The sequence below is a fragment of the Natrix helvetica genome (assembly GCF_964273705.1).
Source record: "Natrix helvetica genome assembly, chromosome: 1".
NCBI classification, from domain to species: Eukaryota; Metazoa; Chordata; class Lepidosauria; order Squamata; family Natricidae; genus Natrix; species Natrix helvetica.
In genome coordinates this window covers 126763377-126778410 of record NC_138548.1, presented here as the reverse complement: position 1 = coordinate 126778410, position 15034 = coordinate 126763377, and the positions used below count along the sequence as shown (strand labels likewise).

Sequence of the window (15034 nt, the reverse complement as noted above, 5' to 3'; positions counted from 1 at the left end):
GTGCAACTTATCTCTGCCAGTCTAAAAAAAAGTAGTGATAACTAAAGCCTTCGCCAGGCTTGGGCTCTAGCTGTATTATATCATCTTCTTGTTCTTCCAAAGGTACCAAAGCTAAAATGAAGGGCTTGTCCTTACAGAGGCCCCAAAGTAGAATCAGAGTGTGCCTTTCCCAGGGGAAGATGACTGGCCCCCTCCCCCAATTCCTTGGCTGCCTGCAAACCCACTGCCAACCTTGAAGCGCCTCCAAGCCTTGTGAAATGCAGCTGCAGAAAGCTCCCCTCTGGCTAGGCCAATGTAGCCTTGCCCACTCTTCCCTCTCCTTCCTGTCTCGTATTCCTGCTGCATAGCCTCTGGGCTGACATTACAGGCAGGGTGGGGATTTATCAGACAGTGCACAATACCAATGAGGTGATTCATCCCCATCTAGCCCAGGAAGGGCAAAGCAGGCAGCTGGCGTTGCGTAGAACAGTTACGTATTTCTCACTCCATGTTCATCATTTATATATCAACTCCAAAGCCCACTCTCCCATTCTATAAGAACACTTTCTAAGCGGTTGAGAGCAGCACTCTTTTTAAAACATTGGCAGCCCAATATTTTATTGCTAAGCTCTAGAGAGGAACACGCTCTTTCAAACATTTAAGAATGAATGGCACTCTTGGAAACCTGTGCTACGGCTTTACTTATCCATGGAAGGAAGGTCCCTTCCAACACAAATGGCCATCTTGTTGTCCCCACTTCTCACCTCCTGCTTATCTTTAAAAGGAAGTTCTTCTCAGTGTCATCCTAGTCCCTAGCCTCCTTCTGGAGTGCAATGCATTCCTGGCCAGAATTAGAGATACCCTGATAGCCTCAATACAACAAACAGGTTAAACCTTCCCGGGTTGTAGTAATAATCTTCGGAACGTGCAACAAAAACAAGAGGCTTCTAGCAGGATAATTGTGTTAGAAAAATCAGTGAGTTCTGTGGCACCTTAAAAACCAAGGATTCTACCATATATTTTCAGGGTCCAAACCAGTCATCAAATGCATTTGGTCCCAAAATGCACAATCCTATGTATACAGGCACAGTGCCAAGGGCATTATTATAGAAAATACATAAAGAAACAAGAGCTTTTTTGAACCACGCCATTGCCATTGTCTTACTTTAGTCTGCATGGACTTTACAGATGACAGTCTTTGCCATGTGGGTCTGTAAGTGAAGATAATATTTCATGAATCTGGCGTTGTGGTCTGTTATCTACAACATTAGTGGCGCTTTAAAGTCTCATAGTATTTTTCCTGCAGCAGGTTAAACGAAGGTGTTTACTCCCCTGAGAAACAATTTACAAACATCGTGACTAACTCCACACGCCAATCAGCTCACAAGCCTCTGCATGTGGAAATCGTAAGTGTAACATCCCAGCTGGGAAAGGCTCATTTGAATTCTCATCAAACATTTGTGGCTCTTCCAATGGAGCTCAACCCAGGAGCTCAAAGGAGAGAGATTAGAGGCCTAGCTTTCTTTCAAGACAGACTCTTTCAGTCCAGTCCATTCTGCAATGACAACATCTCAAAGGTGCACAAAGGAGAAACGATGACATAAAGATCTGAAGGAAACTCCTCACCAATCACCCCATAGTTCTACTTCAGATATACACATGGACATTACTGTCTTGGATTTGTGTTTATTTGCACAATAATAATAAGTTATCAACCACAGTATTTGCACTCAGTGCCTGTGGCTCTTGTTCCAGAGATAGCTCCATACCCCCAACTCGTCAATCTCGTTTTAGAAACATTTCTTTCAACGAACGTTGCATTTTATTTCATTGTTCTCCCCCAAACAACAAAGGTGTGCTTGTGGCACTTTAACTGGAATGGAACAAATTTGGCCTAGGCTAACAGGTATTTGATAGTATTCCCTTACCCCTTAAATGTTCTCGGTGTTGGATTTAAAGGGCATTAAATTGAAAGGAGATGGGGTGGGAATGAGAGCTGCTATCTGAGGAACTGCAGCTCATAGACTTGAGAAGCATGGCTGAAGGTGTCAATCCTTAGAAACAGCCAGAGACAACTTCAGGGTCTCCAGCAAGATTATATTACCTTATATTATACAGGTCTTGGTGTTTTGGAAATGTCAGGCCAATGCTCAAGTCTGTACAATAGGACCTCGTGGAATCAAGGGCTCATGTATCAGGCCAGAAAGGAAATGATGGGAGATGCGAAACATTAGCATGTACCAATTTCCTCAAACTCTGCCTTGTGTTAATGCAAGGCTCCATCCTTAATGTTGCAAAGGCAAACAATGGAACTTTTTGCTGGATCTATAAGGACGCAGCTATCATTTGCAGACACTGACCCACTCTGTGAGTCGACACTCCTCACAAGCTACAAAACAACACCAATGGAATTTACAGTTGCATCGCTCGCTGCGTGTTTGCCGCAGGATATTATGTCCTCGTCCACAGCACAAGCTTTCACAGTTGTCCATGCCTGGGCTGGTCTTGTTGCACAAGCGCCCTTGGGTGCCCACGGAGTCCAACTTTGGTTCCCTCTCACAGAAGTCAGGTGATTTCTCAAAGTAGATCAGGTCACTGATGCCACCACGACGCCGGTGGCGGGCTTGGCCCACATCCATCTGCCCAGTGTTCCTGTTGTGGGGCCGGATCAGCATTGCCCCATGGAAGCGATCTTTGAGCACTGAACCCACCAGCCGGAAATCAGGAGTCACCTGCCAACATGTCTTCAGCTGGCAACTTCCGGAAGTTCCGTGACACTTGCATTTCCGCTTCATGTTCTCCATCACCACCTGCCAGGAGCACAAGAACACAGCAGTCAGAAGAACTCAAGCACCACGCAGAGGGACTCAGCTCCATCTGGTCCAATTCTCTGTCTAGCTAGCTTTGGAACGCGATCCCCATCCCTTGGAGACAACTAGTGATACTGGCACATGAGCACCAGTTTGGTGTACTGGTTAGGGTAGCAGACTAGAAACTGGAAGACTGTGAATTCTATTTCCACCTTAGGCCCAAAGCTATCTGGGTCACCTTGGGCCAATCTCTCTCTCTCCCTCCCCCTCCCTCCCTCTCTCTCCTTCCCCCTCCCTCCCTCTCTCCCTCCCTCTCTCTCCCTCCCCCTCCCTCTCCTTCCTCTCCCTCCCTCTCTCCCTCCCTCTCTCTCCTTCCCCCTCCCTCCCTCTCTCCTTCCCCCTCCCTCCTCCCTCTCCTTCCCCCCTCCCTCTCTCCCTCCCTCTCTTCCCTTCCTTCCCTCTCTCTCTCCCTCTCTCTCCCCCCCTCTCTTTACTTGATAGTAAACCACTTCTGAAATATTGACAGGAAAATTACAAAGATTTGTCCAGGTGTCCCCAAGGGTCAAATCTGACTTGAAAGCACAAACAGTCACAACTCCTCTGTGTACGGTTTATGCAACCCAGTCAAGCAGTTACATAAGAGATTGGTTGTGTTCACACGATCAATTTAGCTATCTTTCTAGAGGTGCCTAACATCTTGAACCAAAGGCTAACCACGGTGGCTATAGGTTCACAGAGCATACTAGATGAAAAGGCGTAGAGGGAGCATAAAGGTGAGCCTTCCAGATAGCCATGGGGAGCATTAAGAGGTGAAGAGAGTTTATGCAATGCTCCCAACTACATGTAACAACCTGTGTTGAGAGATTCCAAGACTGCAGATCGTTTGGGGTTATCATTTACAGACTTGCAGGATGAGGTGAAGTTATTATTTCAACAAGAATGTGTCATCACCTTATATTTAGAACGAAATTCAAAGAATGGGATTTTAAATGGCTTTAAATAAGCTACAGACAACATTCTTCTCCTCCATCTCCTTATCGTGGAGTCTGGCAACTATGCAGGTAAAAAGTGCAAACATTGGCTTTGCAGGATTTCTCCGGAGGAGAGCGAATTTAACAGACATTAAATGAATAACTTTATCCCATGCCCCCCCTCCCCTCCCCAGATTTGCTTAACAACCAGGTTATTAACTTAATGACTGCCCTGATTCACTTAACAACTGTGGCAAGAAAGGTTGTAAAATGGGGCAAGACTCACTTAACAAATGCCTCACTTAGCGATATAAATCTTGGGCCCAATTGTGGTCGTAAATCAAGGACTACCTGTACTGTGAGAAAAAAGCATATTTTGAGACAAAAAAGTCACATGCTCCTAGGATGGAACTTTCAATGCAGTAGAAACAGCTAACTTGATTTTGTTTAGCAAAGTCCATATTCTTTGCCTCGGAGATCAGATTCCACCAAGGGACTTCTCATTGCTTTCCCCGGATAGATAGTATCATCAGTGGTTGGATTAAATTTTTTTTTACTACCAGTTCTGTAGGCGTGGCTTTGTGGGTGTAGTGTGGCTTTGTGGGCGTGGTGTGGCTTTGTGAGTGTGGCTTTGTGGGTGTGGCACAGGAAGACTACTACAAAATCCCCATTCCCTCCCCACTTCTGGGGGAAGGATACTGCAAAATCCCCATTCCATCCCCACCCCGTTAACTTGCTTTCCAGCTCCATTCTCCTATTCAGGGCAACAAAAGATCATCAGCTGGGAGGCAGCAGGGGCGGGGCCAGCCTATTTGCCGGTTCTCTGAACTACTCAAAATTTCCGCTACCGGTTCTCCAGAACCTGTCAGAACTGGCTAAATACAACCTCTGAGTAGCATTGAATAGAGCGTGTCTACCATAGAAAGCTAAGCAGGGTCCTGCATCCATGTTAGTACTGAATGGGAGCCCACCCAATGCTGAAGGCTAGAGTGGGAAGCTAGCCAGAAAAACTACTGCTTTCATGTACATACGTAGAAGCAGCTTGCAATGCACACCTTTTTAAATTAGGGAAAGGAATAGCACATTTGAACACCTTCTCATGTCAAAGCAAATCGTAACACTCCTCTCCTGTACACAAAGTTCAGCAGCAGTAAGTCTGCAGTGAAGATGTCTTCCACTTAGGCAGCAGAACTATGCATGTCACACACCCAAGCTGGTCCTCCTCCCATTGAAATATGACAGAGGGTACATTGCTGGTACTGGTATAGAAATACACCCCCTTTTCTCCCACTCATGCACCCTTTGAAACAAGAGACCATAAGCATTTCTTTGTCTAACCTGTTTTTGGCTAAAGTTAGGAGCTAAACTGGAGGAGCTGTTGCTTATTATTGGAATGGAGGACCACCTGTGAATTCTAAGGCTCTTGGTTAGACCAATGTTTCTGAACTTTAGCCAGTGTAAGATGTATGGGCTCTAACTCCCATAATTCCCCAGCCATCATGCTGATTGGAGTATTATGGGAGTTTAGAAGTCCACACATCTAAAAAAGGCCAAGTTTGAGAAGCACTGAGCTAGAGTGAAAAGTCAAGCGTTTTGGAAAAAGGCAAGCTACTCTCATAAATAGCAATAGCATTTCGACTTGTATGCCGCTTCACAGTGCTTTACAGCCCTCTCTAAGCAGTTTACAGAGTCAGCATATTGCCCCCAACAATCTGGGTCCTCATAAAAACTGGTATCAATGCCATTACCAGGAATGAAGGTCAACTCAAGGACATATTTACCTTTAAACCATTTCTTCCATTAGCATATATGCCTTCATCACCACAGCACTTTGGAGGGTTTGTTTTTTTTTTGCACCAGCAAGCTTTCAGGGCTTTTCTGTTAATACCTGGCGTGGGAGTTACTGATGATGAACTTCAGTTGGAGGTGGGTTCAAGTCTGAAAGGCACACATGTGGACTGCACCCTTCACCTCTTACGGCTAAGACTTCCAAGGCTTTCAAACCAATAAACAGAAATCCACCAGAACTACTATGGTTAGAAACCACACACCCCAACTTCCCTCTGGAATGAGCTGCCCCCGGAGCTCCACATAATCCCTGACCTCCGGTCCTTCCGACGCACCCTAAAAAGTTGGCTTTTCCAGCAAGCCGGCCTGGCCTGTTAATGTTAATGTTAATTTTAATTTATTTTAAATGTATTGTTTCTTTTTAAAAAAATCAGTTTGGTCTTTTTGGAAATGGGTTTAATCTTTTTTTTTAACTTTTGTGATGTGTGTTTTTAATGTTGTACGCTGCCCTGAGTCCTTTTGGAGAAGGGCGGCATATAAATCCAAATAAACCTAAACCTAAACCCCAACTTATTCAATATTTCAAGCAAAGGATGGGGATAATACCACACAACCATTTAAAACTTGCCAGAAAGTTCAAGCTAGTTTAAGAGGGCAGTCCCAGCGTATCATCTGAGCGCTAGATTAGACTGGAACCAGTGGTGGGATTCAATTTTTTTTTACAACTGGTTCTGTGGGCATGGCTTGGTGGGCATGGCAGGGATCAGCTGGGACTTGGGAGCCAGAGAATAGATGGGGGCGGGGCCAGTCAGAGGTGGTATTTACTAGTTCCCCAAGCTACTCAAAATTTCCACTACCGGTTCTCCAGAACTGGTCAGAACCTGCTGAATACCACCTCTGACTGGAACACACTCTGATTTAGTCAAGTAAGGGAGGGTGTCCTGTGCCGACAGTTGTGGGCATGCCCTATGGCATCACATGAAGGCCACAGTTGCATTCCTTGACTTCATCATGATTTGCATGTCCCTTGGGAGAGGCAAAAGGGCCAAGAAACCAGCCTGCAAAGCACTCTGATGCCACCTCTCTGCCCACCGGTGGCTGTGGTGTCTCTACACTCTGCAACAAGATCCAGCCCTCACTCTCCCCCCCACTTCCAACCCCCACCCAAGCAGCAAGACAGGACCATCCCCTGCAGTGCGAGAACACTGTAATAAGGGAAATTAGCACCAAATTACAGAGCACTAATAGGCTGGAGCCATTATCCCCTTTGCATCCCACCTAGTGGTTTCTAAACCATTTCCTGTGTGTGTTCCAAGGGGACTGCCTGCTTGCAAAGGGTCCAGGCAGAACTCTTCAGGAAAAAGCTTCTCCAAGGAGAAAGTACGCCAATGTCATTCATCCAGGAGGATTTCCTAAATTTTAGGTAAAGGATAGTGCACGAGCCAAAACAACAACAACAACTCAACCCTGGATGGTTATAAAAGGAGGGAGAGAACCAAAGTCACCCACCCCAAGCTCTTCTCCCTCCAAAGCTGTCTCCACTACCCCCCCATCCCTGCTCATGTGCTCCTCATTATGCCCTCTTTAAAGTTGAGCTGTTCAAAGGGCATCTAATCCCAAAGAACAGCTGTTCGAGTCAAATCCTCCTCTGTGTTTACTTGGATGAAAAGCCTACCAAGTTCAATGGAACTTACTTCCAAGTAAGTGGCTATACAGAAGGGCAGCTGTAATGAAAGCAAAGCAAAACAAAACAAAATCATCTTTCAGCTCCACCCTAATTCTATCAGTCAGAGAGAACAAGCTGTAGGGAAGCCCTTTAAAAATTGGGTCCCTGAAGAGGCCGGAGCTTATAGCCTTCTCCGCTTTAGGTAGCATGGGAGGCACATGTCCTGAGGAAAGGAAACCCACTCTTCTGGGATGGAGGGGTGGGGTGGGGGTGTGAAGCATAAAAGCAAAGCCTAGAACTAAAGTAGCAAGAAGTGACCGATCTCAAATCTGCTATAAGAAATGTCTTTTTTCATATTGTTCATTTGTAACACAATCACCGGTTTATTGAGTTTGCCTTTGATATAAATGGGCATCACGCTTTCTTTCCCTAATATACAGGAGCCTCTACACATCTTCAGAGAGCCCATCCACAGAACATCTTCCTTGTGAACCCCTTCATGCCTAGGGCTACTTGTGGAAGCTGTGACTCTGAAAGGCTGCCACTGAACATCTGGATAGGAGCAGGGGTGAAATCCTCCCGGTTGGGCCCGGTTTGACTGAACCGGCCCCACAGCTCAGCTGAAAGCCGCATGATCATCGGAAGCTTTCCCCCCCCCCCTTTTTTTTTTTTAAAAAAGCACTTTTTCCCTGCCGGTTCGGGAAAATAGGCAGGGAAAAAAAAGCTTTTAAAACAGGAGGAGGAAACTAGGCCAAAAACAAGGGGAGGGGATGCTGAGAAAGAAAGAAAGAAAGAAAGAAAGAAAGAAAGAAAGAAAGAAAGAAAGAAAGAAAGAAAGAAAGAAAGAAAGAAAGAAAGAAAGGAGAGTGGGAGGGAGGGAAAAGGGAGAGGGAGGAAGGACCACAAACCTGGCAATAGACGCAGCTTCAGAGGACACCTTGAAAGAGCACAGCAATCCAGGGCTGGAGGGAACCTGGAGGTCATCTAGTCCAACCCCATGATCCAGCAGGACATTGTTAAAGTGAGTTTCTGTCTTTCGACCCCAGTCACATGACTACATAGCCATGTCCACCCAGTCACATGACACACCCCCACCCACACCAAGCCACGGCCACAGAACCGGTAGGAAAAGTCTTTAGATTTCACCATTGGCTAGGAGCTGCCATTTTAATTCCCACAATGCTCCACCGACGCATTCTCTCAGGGCATTGTGCAACTCAGCAATTCCAACCACTCAATCCAAAACCAGAGTGCAGAGGTGCCACGGCCCACAGGCTGGATGTGCCACATGCTGGCCAACGCCCACCCCCGGTTTAGCAAAGGGGGAAAAAGTCCCGATATGTTACATGACAACGTGAGTTTGACACCCCTGTCGTAGTGGGTCATGGCACAATGCCAGGAATGGGGCAGTTGATCAAACAGGCCACATGGTGATCTCTTTGAAAAGAGCTTTTTGGGCAACAGCCTTATACAACCTGGCTCTTTTTCTTCTGATGGCGGGCTAAGCTTACAGCCTTCCTATCACATATATACCAATACAGGTACTCATGTGCTTAGACCCACCTTTGCCAAAGTGATCTCTTTCAGAGGTTGAAATCTAAGATCCCCTTACACAAGGATGCCATCAGCTGTGGAGAAGGCTGGCGTATGCAAAGCTGCAATTCTGTTGCCTTCCTTTTGTAATATGCAGAGATCCAGTGGCCTGTGAAAGACATCTCTTTTGTCTCAGATTTTGGCCAATCCAACCCATTTAAGACCTTCTGTTTCCTCGCTTCATGGAGGCAAAATGAGCACGGTCCCTTTATTTTGTAAATCAAAGGGGTGAGAAGACTCCCTTCATCTTTTGACTACGATGCGGTTTGCCCACTTATTCCTCTGAGCGGTACCCTTCCATGCTTCCCTATTAGGAAAATAAACTCCCATTATAAATGAGCAAATGTTCATCATAAGCAGCAAAAAATCAATTTCCCACTGGTAATTATATTTATAATCCTTTGCATATCTACTGAATCACCCCCCCCCACCTCCTCTGAGATAACCATCCTGATCATTTATCTATCCAATTTACACGCTACAGTTTGATTCTACGTTTGAATGACTTATAAAACAATCTGCTGACAATTCTTCCTTTTATAAAGACAGTCTGCAACCCTTCTAGGGATCTTATGCGGGGCATCCAGGGATGCACCTTCGCTACCGGTTTGCAAATGTGAGCGCAAGACCTTCCGCGCATGGACAGAGCGTCAAAAATGGGACGTGATGACATCCGGACGGGTGGGCAGAGCCTCCCACCGCTACCAGTTCACCCGAAGCAGATAGAACCAGCTTTATTGCACCACTGGGTGCATCCTACTGTATATTTAATCTGGGTCCATCATTGTCTATTTCAAAAGCACTGATTCTTATACTAACCATCTTGGATTAGGTGGAACAAAGGCTCCTCTTAACAGCTATCATCCAGAGGCAAAGCAGTGCCAGAGCTGTCTGATTCTGATGAATCAGGCAGAGAGCAGAAGGCAGCCTTCTTTCTCAGTCAAGGAGGCCAGGAGGTAAGGTTTAGGGCAACCTTGTTTACAAGAGGAAGGCTTAACCTGTACTGCAGTCATTAACCTGGATTATGTCGCCTACATCAATACTCTAAAGACATTTAAGTGCTAATTTCACCTTTCCAACTCAAATGAATGACATAGAGGCAAAAAAAAAGGGGGGGGGGAATACATGCATTGTCTTTAATCGCTAGATAATAAATTAATGAATGGGAATTGAGTGGATTTGGGCTTCTGCCTGTCAAAAGCCATAGACTCTAGATTTAGCCATCTCTTCAAATCAAAGTAAAAAAGGCCCCAGAACCTAGTTGTCTAAAAGAAGAATCCAAAACACAACCTGCTACCAGCTAAACTTCTTTCTCTTAAAGAAACTCATGTGCAAATGCTTTATTGTCGCTTGCACCAGAAGTTCTTTGTTGTGCAGCTAATGGAGGGTGCTGGTGCCCTTTCATCTTTCTATCTCTCTGATCTGTCAAAGGCCAGGGCCACCGTTCCAACCCCCACAATCGGCAGACTGGTGAAACAGACCTTCTATTAAGGGGTTGGCCATGATGTGCTTTGAAGGCACACTTAATCCGAAAGCTACGATGAGCTTCTCCTACTGTTCCTTTAACATGTTTGAAGAGCAGACAGAATCTGTTCTTCAAACATGGTAAATAATCCTTTGGTGTGTCTGACTGGTAAGGCTAGTAAGGAAACAACCCACCAAAGAAATGAATGCTGGCTGGGGATGCTGGGAGCTGTAGTTCAGTAACACTGGATGGCTTTAGCTTTCCTACTCCTCTTTTAAGATTAAAGAGAAAATATGTTACCATACAATACAATACAATACAATACAATACAATACACTGCACTGCACTGCACTGCACTACACTACAATACAATAGTAGAGTTGTAAGGGACCTTGGAGGTCTTCTAGTCCAACCCCCTGCCTAGGCAGGAAACCCTATACCATTCCAGACAAATGGCTATCCAACATCTTCTTAAAGACTTCCAGTGTTGGGGCATTCACAACTTCTGGAGGCAAGCTGTTCCACTGATTAATTGTTCTAACTGTCAGGAAGTTTCTCCTCAGTTCTAAGTTGCTTCTCTCCTTGATTAGTTTCCACCCATTGCTTCTTGTCCTACCCTCAGGTGCCTTGGAGGATAGTTTGACTCCCTCTTCTTTGTGGCAACCCCTGAGATATTGGAACATTGCTATCATGTCTCCCCTAGTCCTTCTTTCTCTTAAGCTAAACATACCCAGTTCCTGCAACCGTTCTTCATATGTTTTAGTCTCCAGTCTGCTAATCATCCTTGTTGCTCTTCTCTGCACTCTTTCTAGAGTCTCCACATCTTTTTTACATTGTGGCGACCAGAACTGAATGCAGTATTCCAAGTGTGGCCTTACCAAGGCATTATAAAGTGTTATTAACACTTCACGTGATCTTGATTCTATCCCTCTATTTATGCAGCCTAGAACTGTGTTGGCTTTTTTGGCAGCTGCTGCACACTGCTGGCTCATATTTAAATGGTTGTCCACTAGGACTCCAAGATCCCTTTCACAGTTACTACTACTGAGCAAGGTATCATCTATACTGTACCTGTGCATTTCGTTTTTGTTGCCTAAATGTAGAACCTTACTCTTTTCACCATTGAATTTCATTTTATTAGATAGTGCCCAATGATACATGGTACCATACATGGTATTTAATTGTTTGTTTGTTTGTTTTTCACATTTCTGAGCTGCCCATCTCCCTCAAAGATCCTTTGACAGAAAAGTTGCATAAATTTACAGCTATAGGAGATATCTTGTAATCAGGACAATCCTAATTCCTTTAATTTGTGTATTCTTTTAACAACATGTGATTCTATCATATTCCGCATTAGGTAATTGAGGATGGTTATTATTCATGAGCTTCTCTCTGTGGAACTCCCTCTAACGCAACGCAGTGCACAGCAAGAGTCAAAACAAACTGGAGCCAGCTCTATATTAAGCAGTAATAACAATTAATCCAAAATAAAATTCCATTTACCACACAAGTATTTCCATCACTTTCAAGCACTTTTAATAAAATAAACTAATCGGCTAAAGGTTGTTTTGCTTCCCAAGAATCCAAGATCTGTGCCAAGTATCTTTTGAGTTTAGCAAAGTTGTGAATTTTAATGTTTAGGCGCACCCTTCAAAGGGTTTTCTTTGGGCATCTTATTTGAACTGTTGATGGATTTTTTAAAAATATGTTTGGCAAGAAAATCAACAGGATGAAAACTTCATAATGTAACAAGCTGTTATGCTTTACTTATATCTTTGCATCATTTAATTTGTTCAGGTTAAATATTAAATACTATCCTGAGAATATCCTGGGAATATTGTGGACAGCTCAGAAAACACAACCGGTGAATCATCAAACAAATCAACTCACTCAAAGCTCAAATGGCCAAGCGTAAATTATCCTACTTTCGACAAATTATGTGAAAAGGCTCTTTGGAAAAGGCTCTAATTTTTGGAAAGGTAAAAGGAAGAGGACATCCAGCAGGAAAGTGGATGGAGTCACTCACAGTGGCAATGAGTACCCCACTTGGAAACACAAAAGAACAGTTATGGATAGATCCCTATGGAGAAAATAGGAATTGAAAATGTTTTGATGACACACAACAATCTTTATCAAACTACAGTGCAGGTAGTTCTTGACATGACTATAATTGACCTTGTAAGTATGGTCATAAATTGTTGCGGTCGTAAGTTGAGGCATCACATGATTGGAATTGATTTTTCAATGTTCTTTGCGGTGATCATTAAGTGAATGCCAAGTTTATTAAATGAATTTTCCCCAATGGACACTTTTTGCCAAGAACTGTAAGCAAATGCCAGTAATAAGCAAAAACGAAAAAGAAAGGCAAATCACACACACATGATCATGGGATGCTACAAATGGCTATGAAGATGAGCCAGTTGCCAATGAGTTCATGTGACCACACAGGGGGGTGGCTATCCTAAATTTGAGAATGAGTTATATGTAACCTTTGGGAGGTGTGTTGTAACTTTGAACAACTCATTAAGCAACTAGTCATGAGTTGAGGACTACCTATACCAGGGGTGTCCAAACTTGGGAACTTTAAGACTTGTGGACTTCAACTCCCAGAATTCCCCAGCCAGCATGGCTGGCTGGGGAATTCTGAGAGTTGAAGTCCACAAGTCTTAAAGTTCCCAAGTTTGGACACCCCTAACCTATACCATCAGTTTTCAAAATCATAATGATCAAAATGAATGTCCTTTTATGCCTCTCTGTAGCTAGAATACAGGTAGTCCTCGACTTACGATTACAATTGATTCCAAACATTCTGTTGTTAAGTGAGACATTTCTTAAGTGAATTTTACCCCATTGTATGATCTTTCTTGCCTCGGTTGTTAAGTGAATCACTGCAGTTGATAAGTTAATAACCCAGTTGTTAAGTGAATCTAGCATCCCCATTGACTTTGCTTGTCAGAAAGTCACAGAAGGGGATCCTACAATCCTGGGATGCAGCAACAGTCATAAATATGAACCAGTTGCCAAGCAGCTGAATTTTGACCACGTGATCATGGGAATGCTGGAGAGGTTGTAACAGAGGTGGGTTCCAGCCGGTACGCACCACTACGGGGCGTTGTAACTGTGAAAACCCCATCATAAGTCACTTTTTTCAGTGCTATTGTAACTTTAAATGGTCACTAGATGAACTCTTGTAAATCGAGGACTACCTGTACAATTTCCTTAAATTATTAAAAATATTTGCATTACTAAGTAACCCTGCACCATGCCGTTAATTAAGTAAAGGAACTGCAAAATTCCACGTACCGTTCAAATGCTAACTATCCCCTAAAAAATGAAATCAAAGATGATTGGAAAGAAAAAGCTTTTTCGGGTTTTTTACGGGTTCTTTTGACGGGTTTTTTATTTATGTAATTTAATTGAATTTATTTATTTATTTAGGGGTTTTTTAAATATTGTGATTTTAATTGTTTTTATCATCAGCCCACCTCCTCCTTGTACACGTCTTAGTACACGTCTTTGTTATATGTATGTCTTGTCCAGATATGTATTTCATATGTTTTATTGTACGCCGCCCCGAGTCCTTCGGGAGAGGGTGCGGCTAAGAAATAAATATTCATTCATTCATTCATTTCTGCCTTTGCATGAAGGAGACAAAAAACATCCACAACATTTGTGTTTTTTTTCCTTTGCCAAACTCAGCAGCTCTACTCACACCCATTTTTGCTGCAGGATATCTTTATCCACTTATTTACTGAAGGGTATCTTTGGCTAGAAGGCTGGCAGTAGCCTTAAAAAGCTCTTGGTGTAATCCATCTACTCAGGGTAAATCCATATAAATAAATGCAGCCAAATACTTGGTTTAGCTTCTTCTCAGCTGTTCACTGATAGAGATGCCATCTTCCTCATATGCTAGTCCTTAACTCTACACCACCAATTTAGGGATTATGAAAATGCTTTCTAATGCCCAACAGAAATGTTTGAGGCTGTTGATAAAATTTGTTATTCTTTGTTCCTGCTAAACAGAAAGAGCAACTGATTCTTACTTATTTCACAATGGCCATTTAAGAGTTGGATTTAGCAAAGTTGGCTGAATGGGGAGGTGGGTTCTGAACCATTGTCTGTGATTTGCCTCCAAAACAGTTGGGAAATGCTTCAGGTCTATGAAGTGGAATAGGGATGCTCCTGTTTTTGCAACAAAGCTCTCAATGGAAGCCTGCATATTTGAAGGCCATTATCAAACCTTTTTCCACTTTCATACATACAAGATGGGTAGGTCCAGAGAGAAAGCTTTTAGAACCAGTGGCCTCCTTGGGTGAGTGGCAATCAAAATCGGCAAGATGGAGGATGGAGGGTGGAAATGCAAGCTCCATCCCTTTTAAAAGATGCGTGCAACAATGCACTTACAAAAGACTGGGGCTTGCATTGCAATACTCCATCAGCCATCTTGCCGAACATTGCTGCTTAGAACTGTGTAAGTGGTTCTAGTTTTTCTTCTGCAGTGGATTATCTCTGGAAAGAAAGAAAGGCAGAAGGAATGATGAACAGAGAACAGTTTACAAATGGTGAAATTCTGCATATGCAACCCTGATGGTTCACACGATGTGGCACTGCCTCTGTGGCTCCCATTTGGCTCTTTTATCTACACATCAGTATTGTTGTGGAAGATTTAGGGCTTTGTGTAGATCAGTGTTTCTCAAACTTGGCGACTTTAAGTCCTGTGGACTTCAACTCTCAGAATTCCCCAGCCAGCTATGCTGGCTGG

General features: G+C 43.8%; 1 protein-coding gene across 4 annotated transcripts in view; it reads right to left on the bottom strand.

The window, feature by feature from the left end:
* Positions 1 to 1649: 1649 nt before the first annotated feature.
* Positions 1650 to 15034, bottom strand: part of WNT10A (Wnt family member 10A) — a 65650-nt gene continuing 52265 nt past the window's right edge. For all 4 annotated transcript variants that reach the window (XM_081936156.1, XM_081936157.1, XM_081936155.1 and 1 more), the window contains exon 4: positions 1650 to 2789. In XM_081936156.1, coding sequence (XP_081792282.1) covers positions 2322 to 2789 — 468 coding nt within the window. In that variant the 3' untranslated portion in view covers positions 1650 to 2321. The remainder of the gene's footprint in view (positions 2790 to 15034) is intronic.